We start from the raw sequence: 22,589 nt of genomic DNA on the forward strand, positions 1-22,589 counted from the left end.
TGCCCAAATCTCAAGCTATGCAATTGTCAAAACTCCTTAGTCTACAATAAGAGAAACGATACTATCGTTATCATTTAAGCGTCATAACTATTATGTATCGACCACAACCTATTTTACGATGAAACGGACAGCACCTCCCCTATATATATGACCTCACACCATTCAAAACAATCACCAAACAGCCCAAACATCATCAATAATAAACATATTGAGCCTCCCGAAATAGTCCACACACAGCCTAATCACTCCATACATACGACGACCACCGTAGTCGTGTCAAACAACCTGGAAATGTTACGAATAACTATCAGCCCATAAACCTACATATATATGGTGTTTCTCCACACCCTTCCTCCTCCAAAACTCCACAAGATAGTAGTAAAATACGCAGCCCAACAACAACGCAAAACAGTCCACAAAACAATAACACTACTACCAAACCTTTCGATATATATCTCACAAGTTCTAGCTTCAATGGCTTAGCCGCAACTTGGATAATCTTAAATACATATAGAGTAAGAGGTTCCTTACCTTTATACAGAAAGAACAACTCCAATTTGACCTTAAATTTCCAAGAAATATCCCTCCAATGCTGCCACAACAACAAAAAAATGAAACTAGCGATCAATTAGTGTTTTTCGGCACTAGAATCACTTTAGAAGGCTTGAAATCACCTAGGATTAATATTAAGAACATTAGGGAGTATTTACAGAACATATACCCTTTAAAACAACCTCCCACACGAGTTGGAACGACACAAAAATGAGCAACAACAAGAAGAACAAGAGACTTACTAGCGCCACGGAATTCCCGACACTTGATTTGTGTTGTTTGCCCTTTTTTGGGTCTTGAATCTTGAGAGAACCTTGAGAGGATGTTCCTAGGGTTCTAAGTTCTGAAAATAGTGAAAAGAAATGACTAAAAACGGGTTGTGGTCATCCTATATAAGTCCAAATATCTTAAACCGACTTAGTGGGCCCCATAGAGAGGTGCTTGGCGCAGTCTCGCGAAAACGCGAATATCTCTCTACTCCGAGATCGTATCGATGAACGGTTTAATGCGTTGGAAACTAGACTCATAGATCTTTAATTTGGTGGGTAGATAACCCCGTAATTCCTTGTAAATTATGAGAAAAGATTAGAAACATTTGACCTAATGTTTAAGTAAAATTATGAACCTAAGTTGCGACAACTTTTGTCGACTTTTGTTTCATAACTCGTTTGACTTCAAGACTTATGATACGGATATTATATGATTAAAATACCTTAATAAATGACCTCTTGAGTGTATTAAGCACCGCTAGATTACCTGAAAATACGAGTTACAACATCCTTGATTCGTTTAACTTCTAATATTGGTTAATCACCCTTATACACTCTTGTATCACTTAAGACCAATAGGATTGACTTCTTATCATCTCAAAGATAATTCCTTCTTGGATTTATGTTAACTAATATATGGCATGAACTAACACATGTGGATATGGGTTGTAACATATACTTAATTGCCTTGTTTGGCTGAGAAATAGGACTTGTAAATGCATTTGAGTTAATATTAATACCATAGAAATATAGGTGTTAATTTAACTTGAATAGGCGCATAAGAAATCGACAGATTCTTATGGGTATTATCAACCCTATAATCAATAACCCAGATAATTTAATAAATTATTTTTAAGCTAAAAACGTAGCATGATCTCTAGAAAGCCCTTAACCCCGGGATATCTCTTTTATTAATTGTTAAAAGAAAAATTCATAAGTGGCGTAGTAACTTTGCGTTGTATTATTGTTTGTCTACTAGTTAAATTGTAAATTTGTTATTTATGTATTTTGTGATGAATTAGCTTGAATCGATAATTGTTTGAGTTTGCATCAGTCGTTAAGTTAATCACAAGTCCTCGTGGGAACGATACTCTACTTATTACTATATTACTTGAAGATCACGTACACTTGCGTGAGTGTTTTGGTCGCAACAGTAATCTTTGAGATGGCTGGTATGCGACAAATTCTTGAAATGGTTGAGTTTCAACAATGGGCGCATCTATTCCAAATAGATGCACCTAAGGCATATGAGGATGAGGTATAAAGCTTCTTCGCTAGCCTCTTTCCTGTTGAGACAGACCACATCTGTGCTTTAGTGAATGGAGTAGATATCGTGTTCGATGTAAAGTTGCTTGGAGAAATTCTTAAAGTTCCTACAACTGCTGTGTCCAGTGTAAAGGATGTGTGTCAGTTTAACTTCAGAAATGCCGTGGTAAAAGACAATGCAAATCACAAAGGGGACCAGATCCATAAGAAAGCGTTACTCCCTGTCTATCAGCTATTGTTCGAATTGGTAAACAAAGTTCTATTGCCTCGAGCTGAGAGGAGTTTAGTGACTTCTAAGTCTGACTTGTTCTTGATGGAGCAACTAGATAGCTTTACTCCAGTAAGCCTGTCTGTTATTATGATTGAACACATGCAAAAAGTTGCCACCTTCAAAGATGGTAATCATGGCCTTCCCTACGGGTTCTTGCTTACGCGAGTGTTTAAATTCTTTGAGGTACCACAGGGGCCAGGCAAGGTGGGGACTAAAAAGCAGACTTTCTCACAGACAACATTGGAAGAATGCGAGTTCATAGAAAAGAATGGGGGAGTAGGAAGTACATCAACCGTCTCACAACTTATTAATGCTCAGAACAGTGCAGCTGAGGAGATTCTTCGGTTGAAGGCCATGAATGCTATCCTGGAAGGTCAGCAAGCCTAAGGGGTTCCAGCGTCAAATGATGAAGTAGCTCGTTTGACAAAAGAGAATGCTGATCTTAGGGCGCAAGTAGAGAACCTGAAAGCAGAACTGTTCAATGAACAAAAGTCAGCCAATGCCCGAGTAAACCTTGTTCTCCAAACACTTGCTGCAGCTTCCAAGCCCTCTACTCCTAGTGCCCCCTAAGTACCCCTTCAGTGCCCAATTTCTGGAAATGTTCTTTTAAGTTTTTTTGTGTTGTTTGCCAGATGTTTTGTTCTTTTTTTTATGAGGTTGGGATGAAACAATATTGCTCCCATCTTAACATTCCAATGTTGCCTTTACCTTTTAAGAAAAGGCATATAATTTTTTTTATCAATATCAAATCTATCCTCTCTTATTGTCTCATTGCTTAAATTCTATGTTTCTCTTCTCTATCATGTTGTGTGCACATATGTGGCATGAGTTAGCTCGGCTAGACTTCTTTATGTTGTTTATCTGTTTGTGTCTTTTTAATGATGCCAAAAGGGGGAATAATAATAACTAAGTACTAAGTGTGTAGGAGATAAAATGAGAAATAAGGAAGGCATAAAGTCAGGGGGAACTTGTGAACCTGTTACTTAATCTGGCTCTTACTGCTCTAAATCCAATTTATAAATGTTAAGTTTGTCATCATCAAAAGGGGGAAATTGATAGGTTTTATATATCTTTGCCTTATGTTTTGATGATCTAACAAACTTACTGTTAAGAATCAGATAGGGAACCTGACACACTTGGATTACACTGCAAGATTAACGGATTCTAGCTAAATGTGAATTGCTATAGCTTCAGGAGATAGGTAACCAAACAAGGACCTGATACCCATGTGGTTCCCTTATAGCAGTACAAAGTCAATTGGACACAGCTAGAAGTGACGTGACCGCCTGCACTGTTTCTGCCTTGCCTGCACTGCAGTGTTTCCAGTGCCCACTTATTCCTGGACCAACTAAAGTGCTTACATTATTTCAAGTGATGTCATCAAGGTGTATCAACAATGAGTTTATATCAAAACATCACTTGAACATTTCTGTTTCTCATTCAAGCCTTTTGCAAAACAGAGAAATCAATTCTTACAAGCTTGAAGAACAAAGTTAAACGCTACTACAGACTAGTTCCTAAAGTTAGTATTTTGTTGTCCTTAGTTGAGTTGTAACTTTGTGATTGTTCTTATTGTATCTCCTAAACTGCTTAGCCAGAAGCGTTGATTAGGAATCCTCTTGTAAAATCCGTAAACTCTCTGAGCTTATGGTGTGACTAGGTTTAGTCATAAGTTAAAGTCTTTGTCACTAGAGAGTGACAAAGTGGATTGTGGTGAGAGTATCACAAGTTAGTCAAAGTCTTTGTAACTAGAGAGTCACAAAGTGGCTTGTGGCGAGAGTGCCACAAGTTAGTTGAGTTGAATCCTTTGTAATAGAGTTATTACAAAGTGGCTTGTAATAGTTGTTTACAAGTTAGTGAAGTTGAAAGCCTACAAGTGTAGGTCGTAGTTTTTGTCCCCTTGAGTTGGGATTTATCCACATAAAAATCTTGTGTCTCACTTACTTACAGTTTTACTATTATTCTCAGCATAACCTCATAGAGGACCAGATACTCTACTGTTTGGTGGACTCATACAAACTAACAAAAAGGAAAAGGCCGACAAGTAGTCTCGTCTAAATGACGATCCAGGAATAACTGGATTCAGCCATATCGGGGCGGGATGACCTTGACTGGAAATATACTGCGCTGAAGTCCAAATTTGAGGCAACCTCGATTGATTTCTCTGAGGTCGAAGAAAGGTTGGCCTAGTATAAAACTGAGGTAGAGATAAATGAGGCCCGTTGAATAAAGAAGGCCGAATATATAAAGTGGTTGTCCCAGAGGGAGACCCTAGAATAGATTCACGCTTGGGGATTTGATCTGTTGGCCGAGGCAAAAGAACTTTATGAGCCCGAAGGTTCTGGTGTCGAGTCGAGCTCCGATGAAGATCAGGCAGAGATGCCTTAGCTCTTTTTTGTTTCTTTTTTATACATTTCCTTTTTTGCTTATTTTGAGGTTGTTTTATCATGCCTTTGTATTTTGAAATTTATATAAAAAATTTCCTTTAGCAACACCATGTTTTTTACTTTTCAGCATCTATTTGCAATTTTTTTATTTGCGGATCGTCCTTGATGCCTTAGCATAGAATCAGATGTGATCTGGAGCATTCGTTCTCTGCAAGCCCGAATGAGGCCCTATTTCAATGGTAACTCCAGATTGTTCGTGGCTTCAAAATTTCGATAAAAATTGAAGGCCTTTGAGATACTTAAGTGTTTCAGTCATATAGGATGGTGTTTTGCCGAGGGTATCCTTTTAATAGGTTCTAATTATACTTAAGGGCCTTACTTTCTGAGTATGGATTTCAGGCCTCTCCGGGCTATTTTAGGTGGGCCGTAGTCTTTCATGTTCGGGACCTACCTAATAGTCTTGGTGCCTCCAAGATTCGATAGCCCGAGCCATCTGATATTTTTATTAGACGATAGATAGTGATAAAGTATAAAGAAAGCAAAGATTTCTTTCATTATTTTGTATATAAAGTACATAATTGGAGGCTCATACGCCTTGTGTCGTGGTTAAAGTGGTCTACATAGGCACGATTCGTTTGACCGTTTGACCCTTACAACGAATCCTAACTACCAAGCCTTGGCTTTAATTATTAAGTTATTGCACCTTCTAAAGATCCAAGATCCTGACCTAGGGGTAATGGCCCCCAGTGTTGGTTCAGTGCAAATGATCAGCAACTCCGATTTTAGGCCGACCTTCGAAACTAAGGTAGCACTTTTACTGTTGCCACGTTAAAAACCTTGCCGAAAACCCATTTCGTAAAAAAATCGGTTCAAGGAAAAAAGAGTACAACATGTGCTTTCTGACCTAATAGTCACATTTGCCTTTGGTCGAGTACCTGCATATGTTAGTCTGTAATATAACGAAATTAAAAAGGGAATTAAGTTCGTACCTTAGCAGTAGTACCGCTTTAAGTATGCCATGTGCTAGTTGTTTGATAGTTGTAAATTGTTCTCAACTCGAGTTTATACGAGCCTTTCTCGGTTATTCCAGCAACTTTATATAACCCTTCCCAATTAGGGCCTATTTCCCGTCGTTTGGGCTCCTGGTGTAGTGTTACTTTTCTTAATACCATGTCCCCGACTTGAAAATATCAAAGGTTAGCTCTTAGGTTGAAATATCTCTCTACTTGCTGCTTCTAGGCGGCCAACCGAACCAGAACGGCTTCCCTCCTTTCGTCTAATAATTCTAGGCTCGCGGTCATGGCCTCGCCGTTTGACATTTTGTTAGCATACCGGAACCTGAGGCTCGGTTCCCCTACCTCGATCAGGATTAAGTCTTCCACTCTATAGACTAGATAGAAGAAGGTCACTTCGGTACTGGACTTCAAAGTCATTCGATATGCCCATAAGACTTCGGGCAAGATTTCCTTCCACTTTCCTTTTGAATCGGTCAATCTCTTTTTCAAGTTTTGGAGTATAGTTTTGTTCGTAGATTCCGCTTGCCCGTTCCCACTGGGGTGGTAAGGTGTTGATAATATCTTCTTAATATTGTGGTATTCGAAAAACTTACTTACGTTGCTGCCGATGAATTGTTTTCCATTGTCGCAAACGATCTCAACCGGTATCCCAAATCGACATATTATGCGATCCCAGACGAAGCCGGTGACCTTTTTCTCCCGGACCTTCTCGAACGCCTGAGCCTTTACCCAGTTGGAAAAATAATCGGTCATGAGTAGTATATATTGGGCTTTACCTAGCACCCATGGCAGGGGACCGACGATGTCCATCCCCCATTTCATGAACGACCAAGGCAACAGGACCGGGTGAAGCATCTCTCCCAGTTGATGAATCATTGGTGCGTGTCTTTTACATTCATTGCATTTCCGTACGAAGTCTTTAGCATCTTTCTCCATTTCATTCCAGCAGTAACCAGCTCTGATCAACTTCCAAACCAGGGATTCTGCCCTCGAGTGGTTCCCGCAAGTGCACCCGTGGACCTCTCTCATGGCGTATTCGGTCTCTCTTGGACCCAAGCACCTAGCTAGTAGGACGAAGAAGGATCTTCTAAACAATTTCAACTCGACCAAACTGAACCTGGCATCTTTGGTGCGCAGGGCTTTCGATTCATTAGGATCCGATGGCAGTTTTCTTGTCTTCAGGTAGTCTATGTATTTGTTTCTCTAATCCCAAGTCAAACTTGTCAAGTTTACCTCGGTGTGACCTTCTTCTACCACCGAGTTCATCAGCTGTACCACTGACCCCAAGTCGAATTCATCAGGGTCGACAAACGACCCCAAGTTGGCCAGTGCATCGACCTCACTATTTTGATCCCGAGGTACATGCTGCAAAATCCATTCCTTGAATTGGTGTAGGGTCACCTGCAATTTGTCCAAGTACCTCCGCATCCATTCCTCTATGTTCCGTTGACTTGATTTATGGCAGGGAATCATATTTGGCTTTGATCACTTTGGCCCCGAGGCTCTTAGCTAGTTCTAGACCTGCAATCATAGCTTCATACATGACTTCATTGTTAGTCAATTTTACAATTCTGATGGATTGTATAATTACGTTACCCACAGGTGGTTTTAATACAATACCGATCTCAAATCCTTCTGCATTGGCGGCACTATCCATGAATAGGGTCCAGATCCCCAAGCTAGTTCCCGAAGTGAGTAGCAATTCCATTTCGACCTCGAGTATCAAGGCCAACATAAAGTCGGCCACAAAGTCTGACAAAATATAAGATTTTATGGCAGTCTGGGGGTTGTACATGATATCATACCCGCTAATCTCTATAGCCCATTTGGCCAACCGACCTGAGAGCTCGGGCTTATGCATGACATTCCTCAGCGGGTAAGAGGTCACGACACATATGGGGTTGCATTGAAAGTACGATTTTAATTTTCTAGAAGTGCTCAGTATGGCGAGCACTAATTTTTTATGTGAGGATACCTTGTTTCGGCATTACCTAGGGTTCTACTAACATAACAAATAGGAAATTGTGTACCTTATTCCTCCCGGACTAGAGCACCACTTACCGCCACCTCGAAAACTGCCAAGTAGAGGTACATCTATTCGTATGCCTTCAGAGTGTGCAACAAAGGGGGTCTCGATAGGTATCACTTGAGTTTTTTCAAAGCTTTCTGGCATTCCGGAGTCCAAGAAAAATTGTTCTTCTTTTTCAATAGTGATAAAAGCCGATGACTCTTATCCGACGATCTCGAGATGAACCGACCTAATGCTGGTATCCACCCAGTCAGTCTTTGTAGTGCCTTGACGTTATCAACTACGGTGATATCCTCTATGGCTTTTATTTTGTCGAGGTTGATCTTTATTCCCCAATTAGATACCATGAATCCGAGAAACTTGCCCGAGCCGACCCCAAATGCACACTTATCCGGGTTTAGCTCCATGTTGTACTTCCTCAATATGTCGATGGTTTCCTACAAATGTTTCAAATGGTCCTCTGTTCGCAGGGACTTGACCAACATATCGTCAATATAAACTTCCATTGATTTTCCTATTTGTTCTTCGAACATCCGATTGACTAGGCGTTGGTATGTGGCATCGGCGTTCTTTAATCCAAACGACATTATGTTATAGCAGTAGGTGCCAAACTTGATTATGAAAGAAGTCTTTTCTTGATCACCCAGGTCCATCCGAATTTGGTTGTACCCGGAGTAGGCGTCGAGAAAACTGAGTATCTCGTGCCGACCATCGCGTCGACCATTCGATTGATGTTAGGAAAAGGGAAAGAGTCCTTTGGACATGCCTTGTTTAGATCTTTATAATCTACACACATACTCAGTTTATTTCCTTTTTTAGGTACTACCACTACATTAGCTAACTAATTCGGGTATTTAACTTCTCGAATGGAACCTATTTTCAGAAGTTTAGATACCTCGTCCTTGATGAATGAGTGTTTGATCTCGGACTGTAGCCTTCTCTTCTACTTAACCGGATGGAACTTCGGATCCAAGCTTAACTTGTGAGTGGTTACCTCCGGTGGGATCCCTATCATGTCTAGATGGGACCAGGCAAAATAATCGGTGTTAGCTTTAACTCCTCGATCAATATAACTTGCTCCAACTCCTCGATTGTCAATTTAGTGGCGTTGGTATCATCGGGTGCTATAAATGATCTTGGGACATTGTAATCGTCCTCATCGTCCGCTCCGTGCTTTTTTTGTTTCTCTGACTCGGTTGAGACTGGCATCATTGATTGCTATTTAGTTTCTTCTTTTCTGGTCGGCTCTGCACTTTTTGATGTTGAAACCGCGGGTACCAGGATCATTTCATTGACAATGAACATTTCCCTTGCGGTCGCCTGTTCTCCATAGACTGTTTTGACTCCTCCCAGAGTGGGAAATTGCAGCGCCTGGTGTAAGGTCGAAGGCACCGCCCTCATGTTGTGGACCCACGGCCTTCCAAACAAAGCATTGTACCTCATATCTCCTTCGATCACGTAGAAATTTATTTCTTGGGTGGTCCCAACAGTGTTTACCGGTATTATCTCACCTTTCGTGGTCTCACATACCATGTTGAATCCATTTAATACCCGAACTGTTAGTACAATTTGATCTTGTAACCCTAGTTGCTCTACGATCCTCGATCTGATGATGTTGGCCGAGCTATCTGGATCAATCAACACACACTTAACCCGAGATTTATTGATAAGTACAGATATTACTGGAGCATCATTGTAAGACTGTATGATGCCCTTGGCGTCTTCGTCGCTGAACGAGATAGCTCATTCCGGGATGTAATCCTGGGTGAGTTTTTCCCTCATGATAGATACTTTAGTGCATTTTATCATTGGACCTTGGGGACATCGATTCCCCCAATGATCATGTTGATTACGTGCTGAGGCTCCTCTTGCTCGACCTATTTGTTGTCGTCCCTGTTTCTGAAGTTGTTTTTCGCTCTCTCACTTAGGAATTCTCGGATGTGCCCATTGTTGAACAATCGAGAAACTTCTTCTCTTAACTGACGGAAATATTTGGTCCAATGATCGTGAGTACCGTGGTACTTACACATAAAATTAGAATCTCTATAGGCAAGGTCGGACTGCAATGGTCGGGGCCACTTGGTCTCTTTGGTGCGCCCTATGGCTTACAATATGCTTGCAGCGTCCCCGTTGAAATTATACTCCGTTAATTTTGGTGCTTCCCTACTCCTGAGCGACCTGTCAAACCTGTTCTTGCTCATCAGACCTCGACCGCTTGGTCCTCGATCATTCTCTTCTCGTTCCTTGTCGGATAACGCTTGGATCCATTTCCCCTCCGATCCGTGATGTATGACTTATATCGATCTCGGAATGGCCTTGGCTCTGGATCAATGTTCCTCTTGGATCTGTCATCGGTCCTAATGGAGTAAACATAACTCGAATGGGCCCCAAGTTGATCGTCTTCGACCCTAATCTTTTATTGATATCTATTATGTACGTGGGCCCAGCTAACCGATGGGTACTCCACCAAAATTTGTTTCAGCTGTTGAGAGGCCACAGAACTTCAGGGGTTAAGCCCTTGAGTGAATGCCCGAACGGCCCAATCGTCCGCAACTGGTGGCAGGTCCATTCGTTCCATCTAGAATCTCGACACGAACTCCATGAGCACCTTGTTATCCCTCTGTTTGACCTTGAAAAGGCCTGACTTCCTGGTCTCGACCTTGATGGCTCCGGCATGGGCCTTCACGAAAGCATCTGCAAGCATAGCAAACGAGTCAATAGAATTCAGAGGCAAGTTGTGATACCATATCATCTCTCCCTTGGACAAGGTTTCCCCAAACTTTTTCAGCAACAGTGACTCGATTTTGTCGTCTTCTAAGTCGTTCCCTTTGATCGCGCATGTATAGGAGGTTATATGCTCATTTGAATATGCGGTCCCATTATACTTGGGAATATTGGGCATTCGAAACCTCTTCGGGATTGGCTTCGGTGCTGCGTTCGAGGGGAAAGGATTCTGAATAAACGTTTTGGAGTCCGGTCCCTTCAATATCGGAGGCGCTCCCGGGATCTTATCGACCCTGGAGTTGTACGTTTCCATCTTCTTGTCGTTGGCCTCAATCTTTTTCTCGCCTGACTCCACCCGTTTTGTCAATGCTTCGAGATCTTCATCACCTTGGAAGTTTCCTCGGGTCTGAGCTCATCCGGTTCTACAACAACTTGTTCATCCCTTCGAGTATTTTCCCAGGACTATTCGAGTTCGACCATGTTAGGGGCGTGTCTTTGGTTCCACAACTGTGCTATCGCCGCTTGTTGAGCCTGCAACATTTTGAAAATCAACCGCAGGCTTAACCCATCACCTTCACCTTCGGGCGCTTCTCGAGCCGCTGGTCGGGGTCCCCCACGAACACTGTTTTCGGGATCAATTCGTAAATTGATGTTGATGGCCACCTGTGAGTTAGCATCGACCGGGTCGGCGGCTGGGACACCATTGGGATCAATAGGAGGCACATCATTATTAGGCATCACGTTATTGTTCACGTTGTAATGGCCTGACTCAGCGTCAACGTTCAAGTGAACAGACTGAGAGTTTGACATCCTTACGCTAACCTGGAATCGAAATTTCAAAGAACAAGCGTAAAATAGGGTGTTATGGATATTCGTATCAAATCACCACTATTATCCTTAGCCCCACGGTGGACACTAAATTGTTTACCCCAAAAATGAGTAACAATTGAATTTGTACGTAGTTTAAAGGATATGTGATTTAATTCAATACGAACGATTAAGAACAACAGGTAAATGAGTTAAAGACAAAATAAATGATCAAACAAATCGCAATAAGGTGACAAAGCATGATCTTAGATTGAACAGTGGAATTCATCCTCGATTGGACCTTCGGTACAAGCTCGGTCGCGAATAAAGAAAATAACAAATGAATAATGCTTTGAACAATAGTTAGAAGACAAAAGTAAACTTTTTATGCTTTGATTTGCGTGTCACAATGTGTAAGAATAAAGAAAACTTTCCCCTTTATATAATAGCTAATTTCAATCCTAGTACAAGTCTAAATAAGGTAAAAATCTTCTTTTTCCGGTAAATGTCAATCTACAGCTGATACTGAACGGAATTCACACCGTAATATCCGGCTGAGGGCGAATATTACGGCCCCCTACTCGTCATGAGTAACCATTCTCTGCATTTCTCGAAGTCCAGAAGCTATACTTGGTCTGGTCCGTTATTTCACCGTGCCTGATCTCAAATACATTGTTCATTCCTCCGGGTTTTGATACGGGTTTCTTGGGCCTCGATTATAATCACGTCGAGCCTGCTTCCCCCCTGTTTCCATATCAGGGAATCGGGGAAAACTCAGCCTAGATTTTACCCGTACACAAAGTTTTACAAATATTGTGAGTAAAAATATAGGGTGAATTGTATGTTACCGATTTCTGTTTGAAGAGACGCAGAGAAATTTTTGAAGCAACCCGGTGCACTAAGCTCCTGCTATGCGCAGAGTCTGGGGAAGGACCAGACCACAATGATCTATTGTACACAGCCTTACCCAGTATTTCTGCAAGTGGTTGTTTTCATGACTCGAACCCGTGACCTTCTGGTCACATGACAACAATTTTACCAGTTATGTCAAAGCTCTCATTCCAGAGACCAGAGAAATTGCTTCTAAAAATATCAGGAATATTTCTTCCGGATAACAAAAGCAGGACCTAAAGCTAGAAATATTTTCTATTTCATCGTCTTTACTCACATGGGCAAGTTACTGTCCTAGACTTTTCTTGTTAGATTTTTCGAAAAACTTTGCTTATGAATAACTCCTCCTCTCAAGGCTACAGCTTTTTAAATATTTTTTCTCTCTCTGAGTCATCTTTGTTTGCACCTATTGCTGCTACTTGAAGGCAGAAATGAGTCGATCGGTCATTTCTTAATGACATTTCAGAAAGGCGTCTTTTATTTTGAGGGCATAACTCCGAAGGGAGCCATTCCAAAAATTCTCATCTGCCAGGGGCGAACCCAGGCCAAAGAGGAGGTTTGAAAATAGTTTTCAACCAGCAATAGACTTGCCTCAGTTAGAACCTCACTAGCAGTCATTGCCCCAAGCAAAAACACGCCTCGGTGACAAGTTGCTATAAAGAATTCAAACGATGCATTTCATCCATTAAGATAACTCAAGTGAGATAAACCAAACTGTCATTCATATTAAAGATTCGTGTATCTGTACAAAGTAACGGTGCCTGTTAAATCATTCAGGGCAAGCACCAGGACTGCTGCAAAAGTGTACTTTGAAAAAGGAACTCTAGCCCTGATGATACTTTCTACACTAAGTAGCCTGCAAACCTCAAGCCCTGAATCCAGCATAACTTGGAAATGCCCAAGCCTGTATCCAGTCATTCATCACATTAAGTTAGGATTGAAGATGGGACTCATTCCTCATCTGTAAAAGAGATTCCCAAAAGCAGAACTATGTACATGAGCTGCAACTTGTTTGCCCACTCAAATAACAGAGCCAAACGCGAGCTGGAATTGAGCAGTATGCCTTGGCTTTGGACAAGAAGCATTAGCAAGGCCTCCAAGCAGTCTAAGAACATCGGCAGTATCATCGAGGTAATACTTGGCTTTGCTTGGCTTTTGCCCAACAGTGCAGGCAAAGATATCAGGGGCAGCAGTGACTGACGGACTGGATACAGTGCTTAATATGCTCTCAAACATGTCTTCGTCTGACCTATCATCTCCAATGCACATAACAAAATCGGGCGGATTCCCACTATCAACCATCATTGAGAGAACCTTCTCTGCAACTATTCCTTTGGTAACACCCTGCAAGGCACACAGAGATACGTCAAGACTTTTGAATAGCATTATGCAACATGCTTGTGGTGTATCATTAAAGGAACACACGCACAAAAAAAGGAGGAGAAGGTTTACTTGTGGCTTGATTTCAACAATATGTTGGCCCCTCTTAACAACTGCAGGTTCATTTGCAAGTACGCTTTCCAAATGATCCAACAATTCCTTTGCCTGGCAGGAGCCAAAGTCAGGGTCTGCATCATGATGGTGCCACACTAATGCACTCTCTTTAGTTTCTATATATGATCCATCAGTTGCTTCCGTGTAAAGTTTCATCACAGGTTCCACAATTTCGTTCCATTCAAGATCAGACGCCAAAGATTCCCAATCAGAGGTTTTACTCTCCCTGCAACAAGAGAAAGCAGTAGAGAACTTGTTATACATGAACGTGTACAAAGAAAACTTGAACACAAATTCCAGATGAAAAACAACAGTCCAACTGCAAATCAAGGAGACTATATGACAATTAGCATGAAAGCAACCCTACAAATAAAAGATGGTTAGCTCTGTACCTTATGAAGTATCCATGTTCAGCAGCTATTCCAAGCCTTTCACATGGTGCAAGCCATTCGCTTAATGAGGTCCTTCCTCTGCCGCTAACAATATACACAGTGTTTTTAGGGTCATTGCTTAGAGTGTTCAACAATGTAATAACTTCAGCACTCGGAGCTTTAACCATAGATGACTGAGGTACGACAGTACCGTCATAGTCCAAAAATATCGCCCTTCTCTGTGTCCTCCTGTATGAGGAAACAATGTGATCTATGGACAACTTTCTAAAACTTGGCGAAAGCGCGATAACTCTGAAACCTAGGCCAAGACCAATTCCCCAACATCGCTTACTGTAATGATCTTTGCATGCTCTCTCCAAATCCTGCATGAAGCTAAGGGCCCAATAAGCTACATCGTGAGAGCTAACATAGCGGTAATGCTTCTCGTGACGAAGCACTTTCTCAGAATCCGAAATTGTGATGGCCCAATTTAAAGCCTCAGCGACAGCCTCAATATCCCATGGATTTACCCTAATTGCTCCACTCAATGATGGTGAACAACCAATAAATTCAGACACAACAAGCATGCTAGTTCTAGGGGAATCAGCTTTGATACCCATAGCCTCATCCAAACCAAGAGAACCCTGCCTACAGACAATATACTTGTAAGGCACTAAATTCATCCCATCCCTCACGGCATTGACTATGCAACAATCAGCAACAGCATAATACGCAGTCTTCTCATAGCGAGCAACTGGACGATCAATCAAAATTACAGGCTCATAATTAGATCTTCCATAAATTTGGTTGATCCTGTCAACAGTCAAATATGTCTCCCTCTTAGCTTCCTGAACATCTTTCCCAGAGCTACGAGCAGGATTTACTATTTGGACAAGGACAAGTTTACCCTGCAAATCCTCATGCTGCTGTAGTAGGTGTTCAAAAGCTAGTAATTTCAAACTAATACCTTTAAAGATGTCCATATCATCCACACCGAGAATGACTTTCATTCCCTTGAACTGTTCTTGAACTTCTTTAGCTTTAGCAAACGTAGAGGAAAGATTTAACACCGACTCCAGTCGACCCATATGTATTCCTACTGGCAGAATCTTTATGTAAACTGTACGACCAAAGTAATCAAGTCCAATGTGTCCTCGTTTAGATTCATAATCTAGACCTAGCATTCTACTGCAGCATGACAGAAAGTGACGCGCATAATCAAATGTATGAAAGCCAATTAGGTCGCAGTTCAACAATCCTTTTAGAATTTCATCCCTAACTGGGAGAGTTCGGTAAATTTCTGATGATGGAAATGGGCTATGAAGAAAAAACCCAAGCTTCACTCGATGGTATCTCTTTCTTAAAAATGTTGGAAGAACCATGAGGTGGTAATCTTGAACCCAGATGTAATCATCCTCGGGATTAACCACTTCCATAACCTTATCAGCAAATAGTTTATTTGCTGAGACATAAGCTTGCCAGAGCTGACGATCAAAACGATCTCCATGATCTGGGCACATTGGAAGCATGTAGTGAAAAAGAGGCCATAGTTGTTGCTTACAGAAGCCATGATAAAAATTTTCCTGGATGTCACGAGGTACAAAGGTAGGCACACACTTGAACTCCTCAAGTAGTCTCTGTGTAACTTCCTCCTGTTCGCTCGGTTCAACTTCAACCTTGAGAGAACCCACATAGATAACCTCAGTTTCAGGTGAAAACCCATCCTTCAGTTGCAATAAAAGAGAATCCTCATCCAAGCTAAAGCACCACTTTTCAGCTGCTGTATCCCTTTGAGCATGCAAAGGCAGCATGTTAGCAACAATAATTTTTCGCTCATGACAAGCAGATGACACACTATCTGAATCTCCATCATTGCTTCCATAACCACCAGAGATGATTCCAGGAACAGTCATCACACGGGGAAGAGCTCTAGGAGTCTGAGGTATATCCAGTATCTCCACAGATGCCAAGTCAAAAAAGTTTGCACTAGATCTTGATGCCATGACTCTGAAGTAGAATTTAGCTTACGTTGTCATAAATATTTTGCTGAAATCTGTGAAACCTAAGAAAAGTGTACCCCCAGCAATTGCAGAATTAATGTTTTCCTGCAGTCTACAACACCAAAACAGAAGGGAAAATATCAATCACGATTTTTCTCACATGTGCATCATAGGACTTCACACAATTCCAGAGAACAATGTCACCCATATTAAAGACGAAAAAGGAAAGAGAACTGTTGAGTAACAAATAATCTTAAAGTAAGTTTTTATATGGTTGTGAAAACATTGTACTTTTGTAACAGGATCCTCTTCAAGGGATTCATCAATTAGACAATCAAGATGAAATCAAGTGTAATCCTACAGAACTCAAGAGCAATAATGTCTTTATATTAAAGGTACCAAGTAGACAAGTACAACATACAGAAGGAAGAAATATCAAGCCATTCTTAACGGGTTGGAGTGCAGGGTTAAGAATGGGTATACCAGAACAACAAACACATTGGGATGTGACTGCATCGGGGGTATGGTCTTAGCATTATAACAGGCACGTGGCGTTTTAACAAACCTTGGCCATCTTGTAGCAATAATGGTGGTTCTTGAGCTGAAAGCCAACTTAATTCTTATATGAGGCCTGTGAATAAACCATACACGAAGAGTTACCATTCTAAAAAGACGATTCAGTTCAAACCTATTATTTCCTGTGTCAGATACACTGGTTCAGGTTTCAAAGGGGCCTGGGAATGATATTCAGTAAGCAAGCCTCTCGACAGCCAGCTTACACGTGAGTTCAGGTGAATTATTCATTGCCTTCAACTTTCAGATTAAAGGAAGTGATTAAACATTCAAAAGCTGCTTCAAAACAATAATGATAACCTTTCTTCTTCCCCCTCAATATATAATTAGCAATATCGACCTAAACTTAAACCCAAGAGGGTGACCTAGCACTCAGTGAAGTTAAATGAAAGCCATAGAGGCCAGTGTTCAAAATCCAGTAGAGGCAACATACACTAGGTGAATTATTTTCATCTGCCTTTTTTTTTTTGATACGGTAAATATTAATTATTTTCATCTGCCTAAGCTTTGATGGACAAAGTTACATGATACTTGTATTGGTGCGAGAGAGCAGGCATACAATGAAACAGTCGAGGTGCGAACAAACTAGAGAACTCACTTCCAATATCCCAAATAGATCTTCTAAATCTGGTTGCTGAAGAATATGAAAGAGAAAGATTTCAAATAGGTGATAAACCATAAAAGATGGCATAACACTAATTGTCATTACGTAATGAACCTTCCTATTCCAATATCTATCTGAAAATATCAATGACTATTGAAACTGTTCGAATCAAATAGATAGCTTTATGGTCAAACCACAAAGATTTCATTCAAAAAAAGACTACCGGTTTAGTATTACACCACTAATGATTATCGACAAACTTTTACTCTCCCACCTCTCTACTTATACTTGGGATTTCAGCAAATAGCATAAAATTCCGAATTCTAGATCAACTAGATAGCTATATGGTCAAACAATAACAACAACAACAACAATCCCAGTGTACGCAGACCTTAACCCTACCCTGAGAGGGCAGAAAGGTTGTTTCCGATAGATCTCGGCTCAAGAAAAAATGAAAAGAAGCAGCGCCAACAAGCAATAAAACAACAAGATATTAAGAAAATCGAAGCGAAGATAGCAATCAAACAACAGGCACTAAAAAAGCAACCTAAGAATACAAAAGATATCATACTAGTACTAATACTACCGGTATGGGGAAAAAGAAGAAAAACTTTCGATTACCTGCTAACCTTCTGCCCTAATACTCAACCTCCACACCCTTCTATAAGGGTCATGTCCTTGGTAGCTGAAGTTGTACCATGTCCTGCCTAGTCACCTCTCCTTAATACTTATTTGGCCTACCTCTACCTCTCCGCATATCCACCAAGGTCAACCTCTCCCACCTCCTAACTAGGGCATCTGTGCTTGTCCTCTTCACATGCCCCAACCATCTAAGCCTCGCCTCCTGCATCTTGTCCTCCATGGGACCGCTCCCACCTTTTCCGGAATAACTTCATTCCTAATCTTATCTAATCTAGTAAGCCCGCAAATCCTCTCAACATCCACATTTCAACTACTTTCATCTTCTAGATATCCACATTTCAGCTACTTTCATCTTCTAGACATAAGAGTTCTTGACTGACAAACACTCTGCCCCATACAACTTGGTCGGTCAAACCACAAAGATCTCATTTCGCAAAAGACTTTCAAATTAATAATAGTCAGCTGATGATTATGTACAAACTCTCCAATTAGCATAAACCCCTACTTTGGATCCAATAGTAGCTATATGGTTAAACCACAAAGATTTCATTTCAAATGGAATAATAATAAACGACTGATGATTTTCAAAGTGTTCTCAGGGTGTTGTCTAATTAGCACATTAACCCGTACGGGAAGCAGAGCAAATAACAATATGAAATTTCATCTACATTTATCTTCAAAGCGGTCCATTGAGTCTCACAAGCTAGTCAACGATGACTTGACAGTAGCAGAATGTATCATCCTAAGATGGTTTTGTTCTCTTACTAAATCAAACCTTGTCATCTCTAGTGCCAAACATGATGCAGCGGTTATTCAAGTTAGTAGAAACAGATGAAAGTTTTACTACCATTTATATCTCAATAACAATAAAACAACCAGTAAGTACAACCATCGGATATGAGACAGGTAAGCAGTGATTCTGCATGGAGATGGTGTCCAGGTCTAACTTTCATTTCTCTTTGTTCTCTTAGCAAAGGTAGGCTCAAAAGAGACTTTTGGTCTGCTAAAACTGGGTTAAGGGGGCACAGTGACCCCAACAGAAAGTTCCAGTAGGGGAAAGGAGCCTTGGTAAAGTGGGACATATAATTAGGTTTCAAATCAAATACCAGTTAGTACAACATGCCACTACTAGCTAATAAGCCTAAACAACAGAAGCCATACACTTAAAACCTACAATATACACTGTCACTATTAAAAATGCCATGGCCTGAGCAGAAGAGTAGCCAGTAGGGTAACCATGTTCATAAATCCTAATGCACCCAAAAAAGCATGTATTCTCAATGTGCCCACACTGAGATCTTCCATTATCTAAGCAGTGGTCATGTTGGGTGAAGAATAAAGGGCAACTCGGTGCACTAAGCTCCCACTATGCGTACGGTCTGGAGAAGAATGCTTGCAGCAAACACCTAGGTGTGCCCGAAGCAAAAAACCTAAAAGATTTTGCTCGAAAGTATTGTAATTTGCAAGGGAGTTTCAATAGCAAGCTGTTCATGCTGGTCACCTGGTTTGTTGTCGTGCGTCAACTCCACTTTTGTAGCATTAAGTACAACGAAAGAAAATCTCTAATGGAAAAAACATAGATCAAGTAGCGTCTGATTTCATAAAACAAAATTCCTCTGTGTGTGATCATCATATGCATAAACCTTTGTTGGATATTACCAAAAATAGGTATAATAAATCCTGCTGGATATTAGCTAAAAAACTTAAATGCCTGATATCCTACCTTCCTGAACTATCTAAAATACTAAATATGTTATTCTGCCGCGTTATGAACAACATTAATTTTACTTTTGAGGTGTTGCATTCAACCTTAGTATGATGAGATATTTAGCTTTGTCCAGTCGATGAAGACAAACTACTAAAAATTAGGTTTGTCTGGTCGACGCACACAAACTACTAAAAATTAGTCTTCTCTGGTCAATTCACATAAACTACAAAAACTTCTAACGGCTACCAATAGACCTATCTGGTTTGACATGATTGTCGTTTTGTATTTATATGTCTACCTCATAATTGTTGAAGGTTTCCAATCAAAGAAATCCTACTTCTCTTTTTTCCTTTTCTTTTACTCATTAATGAGTGTCATTCACATGCATTCTTATGTGGAAGCTTCTATACCGAAACTAGTTGAACTTCTATTAGACATACTACTTTGTTGTACTATTAATGTACGTTCATCTACGTGCATGGACATGCATGATTCGAACCCTCCAAGGTTCATAACTTTAAATACTCCATTGCTCACCCTCTAGATACTTTCCTGCTCCCCTTTTACTTTTATCTTAATGTTGGCAATGCATGCACAAACATATTGGTGACATACATCTACATTTTCTTAATGAAGATACAAATCTATGTTGATGTAATGTTAGAGTTATACTCCTTTAGTGCCTCGTAGGTCATGGGTGCAAAGCATGCAAATAGCCTCTTCGTAAAAATGCAAGGGGAAGGCAATCTACAACATATGCGCACTTTCCTCCTACAACCACACTAGCTCCGGAGCAATTTGTGCAAGGCTTATATAAGTACTAATTTCAACATTTTCCATTTAAATCATATTGTCATTTATTTACTGCCATGACTCTTACACATTTTTTCAATAGTAAACTAGTATGGGTCGTTTCGTTCAGAGACAAGTTACGCAGGAATTAATTATGTAGGGATTGCAGTGTAGGATAAATTGTAATGTCGGGATTAATAATGCAGGGATTGTACTGCAATCATTATTATATGGGTATTATTTCTTGTTAAATGTACATTTTAAAATATGTGCTTTCTTTAAATTTCAGAAAAAGGATTGTCTAAAACATGAGGGTTATTTTGGTCATTTTAATTTCTTTAATTTATGTATTACCAATTCCCATATTCTTATCTCACCTTTTAGTGTGCATAGACTCAAGCATAACTTTTTCGATAACCATAGATTCATGCATAACTTATGCCTGTATTATTTGTTAGCAACAAAAATGAGAACCAAACAATGCATAAATAATGCTGAACTTTATGCCAGGTATAAAAAACCAAACATTGTATTGCTTCTGCTGAATTTACGGCGGGTATTACCACCCCTTATACTGAAACCAAACGAGCACTTAATAGGGAGAAGGCATGTATATTCCATTTTCACAAATCTAATCTGATTCAACGAATACCACAGGACACATCTCAAGATACTATAAAAATAACCATTTTATGATGACAGCTTCATATCCAGGAAAAACATTAAAGCTCCGGTTTCATTTTTGAGTGAGAGAAGCAAGGAATCAGGAAATGGAAAAACTAAAACGACTTGCAAATTGGAAAAAAAAAAAGGAGTAACGAAAAAGTAGTAGCACTAAAACACTCCATTAAAAGCATTTTTCTTTCAATGACAGAACAAGGACCAAATTACTAATTGATTTTACCAATTCGTGATACTGGTAAAACACCATGTAAATAAATGAATCCTTAAACAATGAAATTAATATCCAAATAAGAAAAAAGTCTCAACTTAAATTCGAATTAGGCAAAATTAGAAACCTTCAAAAGTACAACTCATCAATTTCCCAATCAAAGCAAAGTAGCTTATATATTAAATGATGACTTTCAGTGACTGCTCCTCAATACATACACAACTAGATATCAATCTTCCGTTTATTGTAGAACTCATAAGAAAAAAAACAAAAAATATTCCAAAAATAATACATCATCGTCTGATTCCATTTTCAATTTGTTGAGCAAATAATATATTAAACATTAATTCAAAAAATGAGAAAAAGATCAAAGGAGAGGGAGGCGCATACATATAAGACTTTTGGATCCGGTGACCGGTAACTATTGCTGACGTCAGAAACCGGCGAATTTCCGAAGCGGTGACGGTTATATCACACACAAATAAATTAATAATAATAATAATAATAATAATAATAATAATAATAATATAATTAAAAGAGAAGTAGTGAATGCAGAAAAAGGAGGACAAGTTTTGTTTGATATTTCAGCTATCTACGGAAGAAATAGAGAGAGATGTCAGATATAGGAGTAGAAGTTCCTTTTTCTTTTTCTTTTTTTTTTGAGAGAGAGAGGAAAATGGATAGTGGATAATGCCAGCAAATGGGGATTTATTTAATTGCATAAGACAGGAAGTGGTACAATCGTTGATGCATAAGGTACGACGCGTAGGGACCTTTATGTTTTACGTGTTGGAAGAGAAAAGATAAGTTTCTACTTTCTACTCTCTACTCTCTACTGCGACGGAGCTTTACCTTAGTTAGTTGCAACTAACCCTGGTTTCGGATAACATTTCGAGCTTTTCAATTCTCCCAATGTCTTCGCACAAATTTCCCCCTTATTGCTATATTGTTACGATTATGTCCTAACATCTTGGTCCCAAACTCCTAATGTAGTTCATTTTTACCATTTTCTCCGCATTTAAGTTATATATATCCTAACATTTATAATCTTCTATATTTATATCTATATCTAAGTCTATATTATTATAAAAACACGAATAATTTATGTTAAATATTGAACGATTAAAATATCCTTGAAACATTTATCGACTTCTATGCCCTTAAATATTTGTATAATTTTAAAATCTAGTGATAAATTAACTAATAATAGAATTGTTTTTCGATTTAAATTATATATATACCCGGCCCTACAACATTGATCCTACTTGAATTAGAAAAGTACTGTCCCTAATTACAATTCT

At 39.8% G+C, this 22,589-nt stretch overlaps 1 protein-coding gene and 1 non-coding gene across 3 annotated transcripts; both read right to left on the bottom strand.

Annotated features, from left to right (window-relative positions):
- Positions 1 to 12,699: 12,699 nt before the first annotated feature.
- Positions 12,700 to 12,848, bottom strand: LOC138890891 (U4 spliceosomal RNA). The gene has a single exon (XR_011407255.1). It is a non-coding gene; the product is annotated as a U4 spliceosomal RNA (small nuclear RNA).
- Positions 12,849 to 12,912: 64 nt separating this feature from the next.
- On the bottom strand, positions 12,913 to 21,958 carry LOC104233946 (probable alpha,alpha-trehalose-phosphate synthase [UDP-forming] 9). 2 transcript variants are annotated; one of them, XM_009787412.2, is made up of 5 exons: positions 21,679 to 21,958; positions 16,643 to 16,708; positions 14,099 to 16,189; positions 13,665 to 13,932; positions 12,913 to 13,556 (listed from the first exon to the last, which is right to left on the bottom strand). In XM_009787412.2, the coding sequence occupies exons 3-5, from the start codon at positions 16,078 to 16,080 to the stop codon at positions 13,233 to 13,235; spliced, it is 2,574 nt and encodes an 857-aa protein (XP_009785714.1). In that variant the 5' UTR covers positions 16,081 to 16,189; positions 16,643 to 16,708; positions 21,679 to 21,958; the 3' UTR covers positions 12,913 to 13,232. The 2 variants fall into 2 exon arrangements, with proteins under 2 accessions (XP_009785714.1, XP_009785713.1); XM_009787411.2 differs by lacking the exon at positions 16,643 to 16,708.
- Positions 21,959 to 22,589: the final 631 nt, after the last annotated feature.

This window comes from Nicotiana sylvestris, chromosome 4 (assembly GCF_000393655.2).
Source record: "Nicotiana sylvestris chromosome 4, ASM39365v2, whole genome shotgun sequence".
Taxonomy (NCBI): domain Eukaryota; kingdom Viridiplantae; phylum Streptophyta; class Magnoliopsida; order Solanales; family Solanaceae; genus Nicotiana; species Nicotiana sylvestris.